Raw genomic sequence first — 18,131 nt, 5'->3', positions numbered from 1 at the left:
TGGATGGTTTGGTGTTACCACCGTAACTACAGGCACTGGGTAATTGCCCCGTAATTAACAGACATGTGAAATAATCCCTATTTATAACACGAATACTTTATACTCACTGAACATGTCCATTCTGATCCCCTTGGTTTTTCCTCTACTCGAATGGTCTTCAAATGTTTCTTTTTTCTTATTTTTGGAAGATAAGTTTGCACCTGTATGTCCTCACAGCTGCACCAACCGAGGCTCTGGTCTGTACTGTGAGGGTTCCAACGAGGTACTGAACGTCGTGAGGGAGGAGGAGCTTACTTTTGTCATGGGAGATAGATAGGGGCACACTATTGGTCGAGCGCGCGTGACGTCACTTCCCCCATCACACGTTGGGCGCTGATTGGTTGCCTGGGGGAGAAATGTAAACAAACATGGAGATAGCTATTGTCGGTCGGGTGTTTTCTATTGTTTTATGTTTAGTTAGTTCTCTTTCTCTCTCTCTCTCTCTCTCTCTCTCTCTCTCTCTCTCTCTCTCTCTCTCTCTCTCTCTCTCTCTCTCTCTCTCTCTCTCTCTCTCTCTCTTTTACACACAAACATACATAGTGCTAAGGTAATTCCTTATTTCAAAGCTTGGAGACTTACTTGTGTATAGATAAGTTTGCACAGGTATATCTTGAAATTGGTCTGTATTTAAGTGATGTATGATTGTTATCATACACGCATGACGTTTTGACGTGTATATGTTGATTATATGTTAAGAGACCTATGACCAGTTGATGCTGTCAAACTCCATCACCTTTCATCTATTATTTCTACCGCTATCAACACTACCACACAAAAACACAACCCCTACCACCACCACCCCAAGCACCACTATACCACTATCACCCCCACCAACACCATCACCACTACCACCCCAAAGCCAACCACCACCATACCACTATCACCCCCACCACCTCTCCCACCCCCACAACCACCTCCTCCCCCACAACCACCTCCACAACCACCACAACCACCACTACTACCACTACCACCACCTGCTCCCTTACAGCCGAGATGCACTAGCGGTGGCGGAGGAGGAGAGCGAGGGTGGAGGCGGCAGCAGAGGGCGCCTCCACGGGCTGAGTGAGGCGGACAAGAAGGATGCCGCCCTGCCCCTTGACGTCTTCGGCAGAGACCTGGTGAGTCTTGGGCAGGCCGAGGGGACGGTGAGGGGGGACGGGGGAGAGGGGTGGTGGGGGGAGGGGGGCTAGAAGGATAGGGGGAAAGAAATAGGAAGATGAAGACTACGAAAGAGAGGGGAAATGAGGATAATGAGAAGGGTGCAAATGAGGTATAGCAGAGACGTCCTCCTCGCTTAGTGTGTGTGTGTGTGGGTGTGTGTGCGTGTGTGTGTACTCACCTATATGTACTCACCTATATGTGCTTGCAGGATCGAGCATTGACTCTTGGATCCCGCCTTTCGAGCATCGGTTGTTTACAGCAATGACTCCTGTCCCATTTCCCTATCATACCTGGTTTTAAAATTATGAATAGTATTTGCTTCCACACCCTGTTCCTGAAGTGCATTCCATTTCCCCACTACTCTCACGCTAAAAGAAAACTTCCTAACATCTCTGTGACTCATCTGAGTTTCAAGCTTCCATCCATGTCCTCTCGTTCTGTTACTATTCCGTGTGAACATTTCGTCTATGTCCACTCTGTCAATTCCTCTGAGTATCTTATACGTTCCTATCATGTCCCCCCTCTCCCTTCTTCTTTCTAGTGTCGTAAGGCACAGTTCCCTCAGGCGCTCTTCATACCCCATCCCTCGTAGCTCTGGGACGAGTCTCGTTGCAAACCTCTGAACCTTTTCCAGTTTCATTATATGCTTCTTCAGATGGGGACTCCATGATGAGGCGGCATACTCTAAGACTGGCCTTACGTAGGCAGTGTAAAGCGCCCTAAATGCCTCCTTACTTAGGTTTCTGAATGATGTTCTAACTTTTGCCAGTGTAGAGTACGCTGCTGTCGTTATCCTATTAATATGTGCCTCAGGAGATAGATTAGGTGTTACGTCCACCCCCAGGTCTCTTTCACGCGTCGTTACAGGTAGGCTGTTCCCCTTCATTGTGTACTGTCCCTTTGGTCTCCTATCTCCTAGTCCCATTTCCATAACTTTACATTTGCTCGTGTTGAATTCTAGTAGCCATTTCTCTGACCATCTCTGCAATCTGTTCAGGTCCTCTTGGAGGATCCTGCAATCCTCATCTGTCACAACTCTTCTCATCAACTTTGCATCATCCGTAAACATCGACATGTAGGACTCTACGCCTGTAAACATGTCGTTAACATATACAAGAAATAGAATTGGTCCCAGCACCGATCCTTGTGGTACTCCACTTGTTACTGTTCGCCAGTCCGACTTCTCGCCCCTTACCGTAACTCTTTGGCTCCTTCCTGTTAGGTAGTTCCTTATCCATTCTAGGACCTTTCCCCCCACCCCCGCCTGCCTCTCGAGCTTGAACAGCAGTCTCATGTGCGGTACTGTATCAAAGGCTTTTTGGCAGTCCAGAAATATGCAGTCTGCCCAACCATCTCTGTCCTGTCTTATCCTCGTTATTTTATCATAGAATTCCAGAAGGTTTGTTAGGCACGATTTCCCTGTCCAGAACCCATGTTGTGTGTGTGTGGGTGTGTGGGTGTGTGTGTGTGCGTGTGCTTGGCTGGCTGTGTCTACTGTGAGCGAGAGCCAGCTCTAGGGCCCCGCCTCACGTAATAATCACAGTACTTAAACCTATAAACTAAGTTGCTTCCATTTCTTTAGTACGTTCACTGTATATGAATACTTCCAACCTCTACCTGCCCCTTCCCCTTTGTACAGCCCCTACCTGGAAAATAATGACTTTATCCATACGCATCAGTATCTTGTACGTTATGATCATATCTCCTCTTATCCCTATACATAAAAAATAAGGTCTAAAGATATGCAACAAGCCGAGCATCAAATATAAAATAAATTAGCCATTATAACTAGCTAAACGAACCCAAACTAACGACAATCGTTTAGAGAAGAACAGCACGAGATATGATCACTACGTACAAGATACAGAGGGATCCTCACTCAGACACTCACTACTTCCTCCTGCAGGTGGAGAAGATCTACAGCAAGAACTACTCGGAGAAGGAGGCCGGACTGAAGCAGCTGCAGCAGGAGCTGGCGAACTACTCCTCCCAGGATTCTGGCGTTCGGCCGGACAGGTGATCTTTCTCAGTATTTCTCAGCCCGCCCACTTGAGGGAGGGCCGGCGTCCCTAGGGGCTCCAATGCCCCCAGGGTCTACATAAACACACATACATACAGGGGCCGTGGCTGAATGGACAGCGCTTGGGACGCGTAATCCCAGGGGGGGGGGGTGTCCAGGTTCGATCCCGGGCGCCGGCGGAAACAGATTGGCAGAGTTTCTTTCAACCAGTATGCACCTGTTACCTAGCAGTAAATAGGTAGACAGCTGTTACGGGCTGCTCCCTGTGTGTGTGTGTGTGTGTGTGTGTGTGTGTGTGTGTGTGTGTGTGAATACACACACACACACACACACACACACACACACACACACACACACACACACACACACACACACACACACACACACACACACACACAGGGTGACAGTCAATAGGCACTGAACTACAGGCCAGTGTCCTTAACTTGTATACCATGCAAGGTGATGGAGAAGATCGTGAGAAGAAACTTAGTAACACATCTGGAGAGAAGGGACTTCGTGACAACCCATCAACATGGGTTCAGGGAGGGTAAATCTTGCCTTACAGGCTTAATAGAATTCTACGATCAGGTAACAAAGATTAAGCAAGAAAGTGAAGGATGGGCGGACTGCATTTTTTTGGACGGTCGGAAAGCCTTTGACACAGTACCCCATAAAAGGCTGGTGCATAAGCTGGAGAAACAGGCAGGAGTAACTGGTAGGGCGCTCCAGTGGATAAGGGAGTACCTAAGCAATAGGAAACAAAGAGTTACAGTGAGGAGTGAGACCTCAGATTGGCGTGAAGTCACCAGTGGAGTCCCACAGGGCTCTGTACTCGGACCTATCCTGTTCATGATATACGTAAATGATCTCCCAGAGGGTATAGACTCATTCCTCTCATTGTTTGCTGACGACGCCAAAATTATGAGAAGGATTAAGACAGAGGAGGACAGCTTGAGGCTTCAAGAAGACCTGGACAAGCTGCAGGAATGGTCGAACAAATGGTTGCTAGAGTTTAACCCAAGCAAATGTAATGTAATGAAGATAGGTGTAGGGAGCAGGAGACCATATACAAGGTATCATTTGGGAGATGAAATACTTCAAGAGTCAGAGATAGAGAAAGGCTTGGGGGTTGATATCACACCAGACCTGTCCCCTGAAGCTCATATCAAGAGGATAACATCAGCGGCATATACCAGGTTGGCTAACATAAGAACGGCCTTTAGAAACTTGTGTAAGGAATCTTTCAGAATATTGTATACCACATATGTCAGACCAATCCTGGAGTATGCGGCTCCAGCATGGAGTCCATATCTAGTCAAGCATAAGACTAAACTGGAAAAGGTTCAAAGTTTTGCCACCAGACTAGTACCCGAACTGAGGGGTATGAGCTACGAGGAGAGACTATGGGAATTAAACCTCACGTCACTGGGAGACACAAGAGTTAGAGGGGATATGATCACCACATACAAGATTCTCAGAGGAATTGATAGGGTAAATAAAGACAGACTAGTTAACACAAGGGGCACACGCACTACGGGACACAGGTGGAAACTGAGTGCCCAAATGAGCCATAGAGACGTTAGAAAGATTTTTTCAGTGTCAGAGTAGTAGACAAATGGAATGCATTAGGAAGTAATGTGGTGGAGGCTGACTCCATACACAGTTTCAAGTGTAGATATGATAGAGCCCAGTAGGCTCAGGAACCTGTACATCAGTAGATTGATGGTTGAGAGGCGGGACCAAAGAGCCGAAGCTCAACCCCCCGCAAGCACAACTAGGTGAGTTACACATAAGTGTGGAAGCCTCGAGACCCCATCAAGGATTCAGTTAAATCCCAGGTTACAAGGCTCTTGACCATGTCGTGGTGGTGTGGTGAAGTGCATGTTCTTCATAGTAAGCAAGTGAACGGGTTCAAATCCTTCTCACATCTCCTACTGATTTTCTCATTGATACATAACTTTAAAATGATTTTATTGTGCAATAAAATTCATATTGAAGGTGAATGAAAGACCCAATGTATGTGTAAGTGTATTCAAAACCATATTGTATGCATTGAATACACCACCTTGAGAATACTGTATACACCACCTTGAGAAAGAATGTATAGGGCACCTCCGAAAATTTATGTATTTTTTAATTCATATCAACTGGGTCTTTCATTCAAGCACTACGGCATTGTAGTTTATCAATAATAATAATAATACGATTATAACAACAATATTTGTTAGTGGTGACATGAAAACACTAATCTCTCTCTCTCTCTCTCTCTCTCTCTCTCTCTCTCTCTCTCCCTCTCTCTCTCTCTCTCTCTCTCTCTCTCTCTCTCTCTCCCTCTCTCTCCCCCTCTCTCTCTCTCTCTCTCTCTCTCTCTCTCTCTCTCTCTCTCTCTCCCTCCCTCTCTCTCTCTCTCTCTCTCTCTCTCTCTATCTCTCTCTCTCTCTCTCTCTCTCTCTCTCTCTCTCTCTCTCTCTCTCTCTCTCTCTCTCTCTCTCTCTCCCTCTCTCTCCCCCTCTCTCTCTCTCTCTCTCTCTCTCTCTCTCTCTCTCTCTCTCTCTCTCTCTCTCCCTCCCTCTCTCTCTCTCTCTCTCTCTCTCTCTCTCTCTCTCTCTCTCTCTCTCTCTCTCTCTCTCTCTCTCTCTCTCTCTCTCTCTCTCTCTCTCCCCCTCTCTCTCTCTCTCTCTCTCTCTCTCTCTCTCTCTCTCTCTCTCTCTCTCTCTCTCTCTCTCTCTCTCTCTCTCTCTCTCTCTCTCTCTCTCTCTCTCCCTCTCTCTCTCCTCTCTCTCTCTCTCTCTCTCTCTCTCTCTCTCTCTCTCTCTCTCTCTCTCTCTCTCTCTCTCTCTCTCTCTCTCTCTCTCTCTCTCTCTCTCTCCCTCTCTCTCTCGCTCTCTCTCTCTCTCTCACCCTGTGCGTCAAGGCAGATATGTGCGGGGGTGCGTGGTGCTGGTGCGTCGGGCGCTGCGGGACAAGGTGTACAGCGTGGGGGCGCTGGCAGCAGACACTCTCTCCCACATCCTCAGTCACTTCATCTCCAAGCACAAGTACGTCATCTCCGCAGCCTCCCGCCAGGGTGTGTGTGTGTGTGTGGTGGGGTGCAGGGGGAGGGTTCTGGCAGGTCTTCCCGGCTTAATTAGTGCCTTCGTTTGGTAGTTATACTTGCCTAATTGGGTGTTGGGAGCTGTTGTTGACAAACAATTCAAATGAGAATCTAATGCGAGTTAAAATGTTAACAAATAATTCCGTTCGTCTTTTTTTTTTGGTTTCGTTGACCTGGTGTGCGTTGTTGGCGCCTGTTGACACCTCCCGCCACCTGTTGCCACCTCCCGCCACCTGTTGCCACCTGGGGATTACCTGTGACGGTGTGTAGGGTGACCAAGAAGGAGCTGACCACCACCTTGGACAAGGTGCTGCCGGACCTGCTGGCCAAAACGGCGGACAACGCCAGCAGGAACCAGAGCCTGGCCACCTCTGCTATCTTGGAGATGCTCAGTCTGTCCTTAGACAGGTGAGGCGGCGTCTATCTGTCTGTGTCTTAGTGTTTGCTGCTCTCAATAACGTACACACACACCTCATAATATTAGTAGCGACGACGTTTCGGTCCTCCGCCCTGGACCATTATCAAATCGCGTGGTCCAGGACGGCTCGAAACGTCGCCGCGTTATACTGTCAACGCGCCGGATAATCCAGCAAGGTGGTGCGTTGGGTTGCTTGCAGAGGCTTGGGGAGTGTGGGGGTGGAGGTGACCCGTCCCCTCACCAACACCGTGCACCCGAGGGGCGCGCTGTGTCGGGCCAACATCGTCGAGGAGCAGATCAACGCCCTCGGCATCACCGCCCTCCCGAAGGACAGAGACAGGTGAGTGGAGGCATCCTCTCCCGGGTAGGTTAGGTTAGGGTGGAGGGGGGAGAGAGGTTAGTAAGGGCATGTAGGTCATGTGGGGGAGGATTGGTGAGGTGTTTACCTCAGGTAGATAGTAAATTAGGGGAGACGAGGCTTCAGAAGATAGGTCAGGGGTGGATAAGCTAGAGAAAATAGGTCATGCCTGACAGGTTTCTGAATATTTTCAATGTGTATCATGCTATGTGTTGTAAGTGATTCCATGTAGCGTGGAGCGACACAGTGTGACGGGTTCTCCCCCCTCCGTCTCTGAGCGCAGTGGGTTCACCGTCCGCCACCTGGTGGAGTTCGCGCACTCGGCCTTCAAACACCAGAACAACGAGGTGCGCAAGGTGGGCGAGAGGCTGCTGCTGGCGCTCTACTCCCACTACCCGACCACCGTCAGGAAGGTCCTCCCCCAGCAGGATGACATAGCTCGCAAGAACGTCCTCTACAGAAATCTTTTCGAGCAACTGGAAGCGCTCGACGAGAAGGTACGCGTTCCAAGCTTCAGTAAGGCGCCAAGTGTTTGGGTGGAGGTTTTTCGCGCCCACACAATGCTCTCTGGTTTATGCTTGGTTGTTGAGATGGTGGTGATGGGGGAGTGTCGTAGACCTCAGAGCTGTAGTGGTTGTTTATAATGTTGACATAGCATGGTTTACCGTATCTGTAGAGTAGTTGTCATATATATATATATATATATATATATATATATATATATATATATATATATATATATATATATATATATATATATATATATATATATATATATTTATATATTAATATATGTTCAGTATTATATTTTATGTATGCTTTTCATTTGTTATTGAGGACATCAGTGTGTGTGTGTGTGTGTGTGTGTGTGTGTGTGTGTGTGTGTGTGTGTGTGTGTGTGTGTGTGTGTGTGTGTGTTTCGAAGCAGAACACAACCCGTTGTACAGCTCACGGCTCCCCATAGGCCTATACTTCTTTAATAATATCTAGGAACTTTTCGAATCTTGAGAGACATGCTCATTGGGACATACTGGCTTAGCACTTTCTTCTGTTAAGTGCCTACTTATTTACTGATATCTTCCCGCTATCTCACACGCTAGTGTTCTGAATGGTACATAGGCTCTAGGTTGTATACTCTATTGTATTTGTATACTAACTTACATTGTATTTGTATACTGGTCTTACATAATGCTTTAACCTAATGCTCAATATAAATGAATGAAAAAAGATGAAATTGTCGCATAAAACTTGATACCGGTGTCCCTTAATAACACGTGAGAGGTAAACCTAGGTATACACACGCTATATTAATCTCCCCCACTCCCCCTAAGTAGATCTCCCTTGCTTGGGAGAAAGGGTCTACAGCAGGCAGTTCCTCCCCAGCTTGGTGTACCAAGCACAGTCGCTACCACCGACGGATACGATTACCAAGGAAGGTAGGCCTAAATCTCTCTATATATATAGGCCCTCCCCGTAGGCCTCTTCAGTAGTAAGTGCCAAATTTCTGCTTAATTTTGAAAGAAACAAAATATATTTTTAAAAATCTAGTTGAAGGTCGTACACTTTTTTGTGTGTAATTGAATGATTTTTAATGTTTTTAGTAACGTGAATATATTTTCTTATATAATCCAGAAGGTTTTATATCCTCTATTGGTATTTTTTTGGAAATTAAATAATTTTTTCAGCCGTTTGGTGGTGAATTATTTATTTTTCTATAGCTTCCAAAAGTCGTATTTTTAAGTTATATGTTTTGCTGTATTTTAATGAGAATAATTCACCTCTATTTTTTTTTTGGCTGATTTTCTCTTAAAATACATTGAGAAATTTGCAGAAAATTGTTTGCACCAATTTGTCTGTTAGTTCTGTGGCACACAAACCTAACCAGCTTGAGCTAGTTCTATGGTACACACATTATAGTTTCAACTAACTCTATAATGCACATACTAAAGCTTCAGCTAGTTCTATGGTACACACGTTAAAGTTTCAATTAACTCTATAATGCACATACTAAAGCTTCAGCTAGTTCTATGGTACACACGTGAAAGTTTCAATTAACTCTATAATGCACATACTAAAGCTTCAGCTAGTTCTATGGTACACACGTGAAAGTTTCAATTAACTCTATAATGCGCATACTAAAGCTTCAGCTAGTTCTATGGTACACACGTGAAAGTTTCAACTAACTCTATAATGCACATACTAAAGCTTCAGCTAGTTCTATGGTACACACGTGAAAGTTTCAATTAACTCTATAATGCACATACTAAAGCTTCAGCTAGTTCTATGGTACACACGTGAAAGTTTCAATTAACTCTATAATGCACATACTAAAGCTTCAGCTAGTTCTATGGTACACACGTGAAAGTTTCAATTAACTCTATACTGCACACACTAAAGCTTCAGCTAGTTCTATGGTACACACGTGAAAGTTTCAATTAACTCTATAATGCACATACTAAAGCTTCAGCTAGTTCTATGGTACACACGTGAAAGTTTCAATTAACTCTATAATGCACATACTAAAGCTTCAGCTAGTTCTATGGTACACACGTGAAAGTTTCAATTAACTCTATAATGCACATACTAAAGCTTCAGCTAGTTCTATGGTACACACGTGAAAGTTTCAATTAACTCTATACTGCACACACTAAAGCTTCAGCTAGTTCTATGGTACACACGTGAAAGTTTCAATTAACTCTATAATGCACATACTAAAGCTTCAGCTAGTTCTATGGTACACACGTGAAAGTTTCAATTAACTCTATAATGCACATACTAAAGCTTCAGCTAGTTCTATGGTACACACGTGAAAGTTTCAATTAACTCTATACTGCACACACTAAAGCTTCATCTAATTCTATGGTTCTCTTTAGCTTGAGCTATTTCTGTGCTCCAGCGTCAGTAAAAACACATAATTTTTTTTTAAGCTTCTGAAATGCAAATTTATTGGGCTATATTTTCACGCGTAAGAGTGAATGCGATCATTCCTATGAGAGTGATGAATCTGTTCCTTAACACTAGATTACTCTTCCTTCGTAATAGATCAATAAATCACTCGTATTATTGAGTAGTCTGTAGGCTACGCTAATGAATACATCCTTGTATGATGTATATATATATATATATATATATATATATATATATATATATATATATATATATATATATATATATATATATATATATATATATATATATATATATATATATATATATATATATATATATATATTTGCTAATTTGAAACGACTAACTTCATCTACGAGTAGATATATCTACTGTTTTACTTCGACCATATACGAGTATATTTTTTTTAAGTAAATCGTTATATTAGTTCATAAATGGGTATATTTATATATTCAATTTATTTCAAGTTGAAATAGAATGTTTCAGAATAGATAATTTTTACAAAATCTGTACCTCAAAAAAGTACTGTATAAATGGAGTTGTTTATACTGTGTTCATACATTATGAAGTATAATGATGTTGTATTAAACATCATACTTCATAATGAGTATACCGTGAGTCACAATAACCGGGGTGAAAAGCAGACGCCCAACCCACACTTCTGAAAATTAAGTGACGACTTTTTGGTCCGTCCTGGACCCTAAAGTGACGACATTTCGGTTCGTCCTGGACCCTAAAGTGACGACGTTTCGGTCCGTCCTGGACCCTAAAGTGACGACTTTCGGTCCATCCTGGACCCTAAGGTGACGACGTTTCCGTCCGTCCTGGACCCTAAATTGACGACTTATTACAACCGTTGGCTCGAACGTACAAAAATGGACTGTTGCGGCCAACAGTGCTGACGTTGTGTACTTCATAATTTTGTAGCGGGTACGAAAAATAGAACTAAAACCAAACTTGTCCATTCCTAGGCCTATTATAGTGTATATCTATATAATTTTAGCCTAAGATAGCGTATATTAGGGCCTACTATTGCTTGGGCAATTTATGATTAGCTTCTCTAGGTAATTTAAACAAAATTTTAATATGCTATTATTGGGTAATTCAGTACTAAACTGAATTCAATGAAAACTAAATTTTGGCGTCCAATGATGTGAAATGTTCACATCAGAATTGAAGTTCACTACAAAAATGGTGAACTGAGTTCAGAGTTCTGTTAGACGCACAGCAACGAAAATTTTAGTTATTGCTGCAAAAATAAAAAACAGCTTTCACCCGTTTTCTGAAACACTGCTAACTAAAGAAAATTAGATTATATATCCATGTTTATATTAGATTGTAACTATATCTATAAAAGAATATATCTTGTCTGTCTCTTAAGTTGTCCTCACGCAATTTTGCAGAGTCATTACCGTGGGGTACGCCCAACATGGGTGGGTCGGGGGGTCGGGGGTCAGTCACATTGCCCCCCTTGAAGAAGAATCGGCTCTTATAGCTACCTACAGTGATTACTATTAAAGTCTGAAATCCGGGTTAATTTCCAGAGATTTTTTTAACAGTTTTCAGCTATTCATCATGATTTTTTTTTTTCTAAAAGAGAGGTAGGTGGAGGCAAGTGAGAATGACAGACAGGGAGAGAGAGAGAGAGACAGACAGACAGACAGACAGAGGAATAGAAGGAGATATACAGACTTTATATATGTATGCAACACGCTTGAATGGTCCCCAAGCTAATATGCAACTGAAAACTCCTCACCTCTGAGGGATTCGAACCTAGACAGCCAGGGGGCTCCATGCACCTGGGCGTGTCCAGTACTCACACCACTAGGCCACACTAGTGGCCTAGTGGTGTGACCACAAGAAGCCATAAATCTAGTGGCCTAGACCTAGACAGGAGTTTGATAGGAACAACATGGCAACCATTAATATAATAGAGAGAGCAGCTTCAGTTGCCTGCAGGAATGGCTCAAGACTCTTAATCATAAGTGATTTCAACCATGGAAAGATAGACTGAGAGAATGGGGACCCACATGGTGGTGCAGATACGTGGCGAGCTAAACTCTTGGAAGTGGCAACAAGGAATTTTCTGAGCCAGCATGTCAAGGAACCCACAAGAGTGAGAGGCAATGATGAACCAGCTAGACTCGACTTGATATTCACCCTGAATGAGTCAGAAATAAGGGAAGTCAAAGTTGAAGCCCCCATAGGAATGAGTGACCACAGTGTACTGACCTTTGAGTACTTGGTGGAGGTAGGGATAACCTATCCAAGGATGGGAGTGGAGGGGAAAAGACTGAATTACCGAAGAGGAAAATATGACGAGATGAGGAACTTCCTCAGGGGAATACCATGGGAAACAGAACTTAGAGACAAGAATGTGCAGGTCATGATGGATTTTGTCACCCAAAAGTGCCAGGAAGCTGCAGACAGGTTTATCCCCGTCCAAAAGGAGAAAAACGAAAAACAACAGAAAAACCCATGGTTCAACCAAGAATGTAAGGTAGCGAAACAACTGAGTAAAAGAACATGGAGAAACTACAGAAATAACAGAACACCAGAGAGCAGGGAGAGATACCAGAGGGCCAGAAATGAGTACATCAGAGTGAGGAGGGAAGCAGAGAGACAGTTTGAAAATGACATTGCGAGTAAAGCCAAGACCCAACCAAAGCTGCTCCACAGCCACATCAGGAGGAAAACAGCAGTGAAGGAACAAGTGATGAAGCTGCGGAAAGGGGAGAACAGATACACAGAGAATGACAAGGAGGTGTGTGAAGAACTCAACAAGAGATTCCAGGAGGTCTTCACAATAGAACAAGGAGAAGCCCCTGCACTAAATGAGGAGGCGGCAAACCAAGCAACCTTGGAGGAATTTGACCTCACCAGTGATGAGGTCAAAAGGTGTCTGCTGGAGCTGGATGTGACAAAGGCTGTTGGACCTGATAGAATCTCACCATGGATACTAAAGGAAGGTGCAGAAGCACTAAGTGTGCCACTCTCTATGGTGTATAACAGGTCACTGGAAACAGGAGACTTACCAGAAAGTTGGAAGACAGCTAACGTGGTCCCAATATACAAAAAGGGTGACAGGCAAGAGGCACTGAATTACAGGCCAGTTTCCTTAACTTGTATACCATGCAAGGTGATGGAGAAGATTGTGAGGAAAAAGATCGTAGAGCATCTGGAGGGAAATAACTTTGTAACGCACCACCAACATGGGTTCAGAGATGGTAAATCGTGCCTCACAGGTTTAATAAAATTTTATGACCAGGCAACGAAAATTAGGCAGGAAAGAGAAGGGTGGGCCGACTGCATTTTCCTGGATTGCCAAAAAGCCTTTGACACAGTACCCCATAAAAGGCTGTTAAAAAAGTTGGAGCAACAGGCAGGAGTAAAAGGGAAGGTGCTCCAGTGGATAAGGGAGTACTTAAGCAACAGGAAACAGCGAGTAACGGTGAGGGGGGAGACATCAGAGTGGCGAGATGTCACCAGCGCAGTCCCACAGTGCTCAGTACTTGGACCCATCCTGTTTCTAATATATGTGAACGATCTTCCAGAGGATATAGACTCATTCCTCTCGATGTTTGCTGATGATGCAAAAATTATGAGAAGAATCAAGACGGATGAAGATAGACAGAGACTACAGGAAGACCTGGATAAACTGGAGGAATGGTCTAGAAAATGGCTGCTAAAGTTCAACTCGGGAAAGTGTAAGGTGATGAAATTAGGCGAAGGCAGCAGGAGGCTGAACACAAGGTATCATCTGGGAGGGGAAATCCTGCAAGAGTCAAATAGAGAGAAGGATCTGGGGGTTGATATCACACCGAACCTGTCCCCAGAGGCCCACATCAAAAGAATATCATCAGCGGCATATGCTAGACTGGCCAACATAAGAACTGCCTTCAGAAACTTGTGTAAGGAATCTTTCAGAACCCTGTATACCACTTATGTAAGACCAATCCTGGAGTATGCAGCTCCAGCCTGGAGTCCATACCTAGTTAAACACAAGACAAAGTTAGAGAAGATTCAGCGGTATGCCACCAGGCTCGTCCCGGAACTGAGAGAATTGAGCTACGAGGAAAGGCTAAAGGAGCTGAACCTCACATCCCTGGAAAACAGAAGAGTAAGGGGAGACATGATAACCACCTACAAAATTCTCAGGGGAATTGACAGGGTGGACAAAGACAAACTCTTCAGCACGGGTGGGACACGAACAAGGGGACACAGGTGGAAACTTAGTACCCAGATGAGCCACAGAGACGTTAGAAAGAATTTTTTCAGTGTCAGAGTAGTTAATAAATGGAATGCATTAGGAAGTGATGTGGTGGAGGCTGACTCCATACACAGTTTCAAATGTAGATATGATAGAGCCCAATAGGCTCAGGAATCTGTACACCAGTTGATTGACAGTTGAGAGGCGGGACCAAAGAGCCAAAGCTCAACCCCCCGCAAGCACAATTAGGTGAGTACACTGACTGTACAAAAGAATTGGAAGTAACATAAATGTTCCTCACGTGGACCCCAGTATGATGAAGAGATTTGATGAAATATCTGTGCCCAGAATGGTCACCGAGAGCTGTCGGGAATTGGGGTAAGGGTCAGATGACTTCCAATTCTTTTGTACAGTCAGTGTGGCCTATTGGTGAAAGTACTGGACACGCCAGGGTGCATGGAGCCCTTTTCTGTCCGGTTTCGAATCTTTCAGGGGTGAGGAATTTTCTGCTGCATATTAGCTTGGGGACTACATATATCTATTTATCTATCTATCCATCTCTCTCTCTCTCTCTCTCTCTCTCTCTCTCTCTCTCTCTCTCTCTCTCTCTCTCTCTCTCTCTCTCTCTCTCTCTCTCTCTCTCTCTCTCTCTCTTTCTCTCTCATATATATATATATATATATATATATATATATATATATATATATATATATATATATATATATATATATATATATAGATAGATAGATAATCTACATAAGGGGGCTACGGGTTATAAAATTTAGCTTTAATTAATGTAGGGTACATTAATTATCCAAAACGCTGACTTCAATTTTCTGCTATTCACAAAATACTAATTAACTAACTAAAAAGACAACAATATGGTTTACATTTTAATAATTCGTCGAACCTTCGCGAAATATAAGTGTCTTTGACCTCCCATAAACCCCCAAAGTTTTAAATTACAAAGCTTTTGCATAGTATAGTCGCAACTTGCCAGAGGTACAATAATTACCGTATAACTCCCGGAATCCTGCGAAATATTTTTTCCAGATATTGTCCTCATTCTGTTAACTCCCAATAAACTAAGCGAGTTTTCACCACTAAACACGTTGAGTGAAAATTTGTTTATGTGTTTCTGTGTGATTTGTTGATTGTTTTGTGTGTGAGGGGGAGAAGGGTGGTAGTACGGGGGAGACGCGAGTTTGGAACGATTGTTGGTAAAGATTGCCATGGGAGCTGACCAATGTTTACATGGTGACGTCACCAGCAAGCCCATGTGCACCTGCTTGCTGGCAGCTGCCGCCAGAGGTCTCTCCAACTTCTTTGTTCTTGCCTGGCTGGTCTTTTGTTAGTTGCTTCCTTATTGGTTAGCCCTGTCTGCTTGCTTGCTTGCTTGCTGTATGGTCTGCAAGGGCTTGTTTTAGGCTGGTTGCTTGTTTACTGACTTTCTTGCTTGCTTGCTTATTGATTTCTCTTGTTTTTTCGTGTTTTCGATTTATTTTCTAGCTTGATTTATTAAGTAATTACTTGTGTGCCTATTTTTCTATTATGTTTGCTTGCTTGCTTATCTATTTACTTCCATTTTCCTTCACTTGTTTGCGCATGTTTGCTTGCTTGCCTGTTTATTTGATTATTCCCCCTATATGTTTGTTTACATAATTTAAGGCTTGCTGGTCCAGTATCAATTACCCGGAACTCATGGCATGTATTCATATTTCTCTGCTGACTAGTGGCATTAATTGGCTTGAGAAATAATATGTCTTGTGCATGCTAATTTTTAATCTTGAGAGAAAATACACTTAATAGAATTAACTAAGAAATCACATTGATTTAACCTAAGGTTGATATTTTTCAAATACTTAACGTTCTGTTTTAAATAGGTAATGTAGTAATCAGATATAGATAATTGTTGTTCCTAATTAGTGTTTGTGATTTGATGTTTATAACCAGAAGAGTGTTGTTTTGGTCCTTATTTCGTGTAACTCTTTCTCTGTCTTGCTCCGTATCTGTCTTTCTTGTTTTCTATCTTCCTCTCTTTTTCTCACTATCTTTCTCTCTCTCTTTTTACTGATCTCCTCTCTTTCTCTATTGAGCTCTCTACCGATCTCGCTCTTTTTTTCTCCCTTTCTCTTTCTTTACTGACTTCTCTCGTTAATAATCTCTCTCTCTCTCTCTCTCTCTCTCTCTCTCTCTCTCTCTCTCTCTCTCTCTCTCTCTCTCTCTCTCTCTCTCTCTCTCTCTCTCTCTCTCTCTCCCTTGATCTCTCGCTCTCTGTCTCTCTCTCTGTCTCTCTCTCCCCTGATCTCTCTCTCTCTCTCTCTCTCTCTCTCTCTCTCTCCCCTGATCTCTCTCTCTCTCTCTCTCTCTCTCTCTCTCTCTCTCTCTCTCTCTCTCTCTCTCTCTCTCTCTCTCTCTCTCTCTCTCTCTCTCTCTCTCTCTCTCTCTCTCCCTCTCTCTCTCTCTCTCTCTCTCTCTCTCTCTCTCTCTCTACTGATCTCTCTCTTCGTCACATTTTTCAGGGTATTCACTTCTCGCATCTCTTACGTCGACGACTGTTCGTAAGTTTCTCCAATTCCTCTTTATTCACTTTCTTGCTGTAAACCTCATTTACCGTTTTCTTTGTTTAGCTCCTTCCCTCTCCATTTTTTGTGCTTATCTGCTGCCATTTTTCGTTGTATTTTCATGTGTTCTTCGTTCATCTGTTTCTTTCGCTCTTTTGTCGAACTTCTTTGTTTTCTTAGTTTCTCGTCTATTCTCCCTGTTCCTCTGCGTTCTCCTGTTGGTGTTATCGGTGCGTCTTTATACATTCTTCTCCGTGTCCTCTTCTCCCCCATATTATTATTTTTTCCCTCCTCTACCTTCACTATTATCTCCTCCTTATCCTCTCTCTCTTCCCACCTCTCTTCTCTCTCTCCTCTCGTCTCCTTACCCCATTATCCTCCCCCTGCCCCTTCACCCTGTCTCTTCACCCTGCCCTTTCACCCTGCCCCTTTACCCTGCCCCTTTACCCTGCCCCTTTACCCTGCCCCTTTACCCTGCCCCTTTACCCTGCCCCTTTACCCTGCCCCTTTACCCTGCCCCTTTACCCTGCCCCTTTACCCTGCCCCTTTACCCTGCTCTGTCACGCTGTCCCCTCGCCTTCTGCATTCTTCTGTTCATCAACCTTATCACTCACTAATGCCCCTCCCCATACTCTCCCCTCACTAATGCCCCTCCCCATACTCTCCCCTGGATAATGCCCCTCCCCATACTCTCCCCTCACTAATGCCCCTCCCCATACTCTCCCCTGGATAATGCCCCTCCCCATACTCTCCCCTCGATAATGCCCCTCCCCATACTCTCCCCTCACTAATGCCCCTCCCCATACTCTCCCCTCACTAATGCCCCTCCCCATACTCTCCCCTCACTAATGCCCCTCCCATACTCTCCCCTCACTAATGCCCCTCCCCATACTCTCCCCTCACTAATGCCTCCTCCCCCCCCCCACCAGCGCGAGGCGGCCAGCTCTCAGAACAGGGACCAGTCGCCTCGGATCAGTGTGGCTGGAGCAGCAGTCAGCGTCACACCCCCCCACCACTACTCCAGGTGCGTCACACCCCCCCACCACTACTCCAGGTGCGTCACACCCCCCCACCACTACTCCAGGTGGTTCATACACTCCCACCACTACTCCAGGTGCGTCACACACCCCCACCACTACTCCAGGTGCGTCACACACACTACTCCAGGGGCGTCACACACCCCCACCACTACTCCAGGTGCGTCACACCCACTACTCCAGGTGCGTCACACCCACTACTCCAGGTGCGTCACACCCCCCCCCCACCACTACTCCAGGTGCGTCACACACTCTCCCACCACTACTCCAGGTGCGTCACACCCCCCCACTACTACTCCAGGTGCGTCACACCCCCCCACCAC

The 18,131-nt window shown here is 44.5% G+C and overlaps 1 protein-coding gene across 3 annotated transcripts in view; it reads left to right on the top strand.

The window, feature by feature from the left end:
• LOC123752602 (centrosomal protein of 104 kDa) overlaps nucleotides 1–18,131 on the top strand; it is a 146,305-nt gene that overhangs the window by 104,358 nt on the left and 23,816 nt on the right. For 2 of the 3 annotated variants that reach the window (XM_069323750.1, XM_069323752.1), the window contains 8 exons: nucleotides 1,028–1,157; nucleotides 3,107–3,216; nucleotides 6,139–6,258; nucleotides 6,585–6,722; nucleotides 6,932–7,072; nucleotides 7,374–7,587; nucleotides 8,425–8,526; nucleotides 17,701–17,795. In XM_069323750.1, the coding sequence (XP_069179851.1) occupies nucleotides 1,028–1,157; nucleotides 3,107–3,216; nucleotides 6,139–6,258; nucleotides 6,585–6,722; nucleotides 6,932–7,072; nucleotides 7,374–7,587; nucleotides 8,425–8,526; nucleotides 17,701–17,795 (1,050 nt within the window). The remainder of the gene's footprint in view (nucleotides 1–1,027; nucleotides 1,158–3,106; nucleotides 3,217–6,138; nucleotides 6,259–6,584; nucleotides 6,723–6,931; nucleotides 7,073–7,373; nucleotides 7,588–8,424; nucleotides 8,527–17,700; nucleotides 17,796–18,131) is intronic. The other variant, XM_069323751.1, reaches the window with a different exon arrangement.

This window comes from Procambarus clarkii, chromosome 13 (genome assembly GCF_040958095.1).
Source record: "Procambarus clarkii isolate CNS0578487 chromosome 13, FALCON_Pclarkii_2.0, whole genome shotgun sequence".
NCBI lineage: Eukaryota > Metazoa > Arthropoda > Malacostraca > Decapoda > Cambaridae > Procambarus > Procambarus clarkii.
This window is presented reverse-complemented; position numbering and strand designations above follow the sequence as displayed.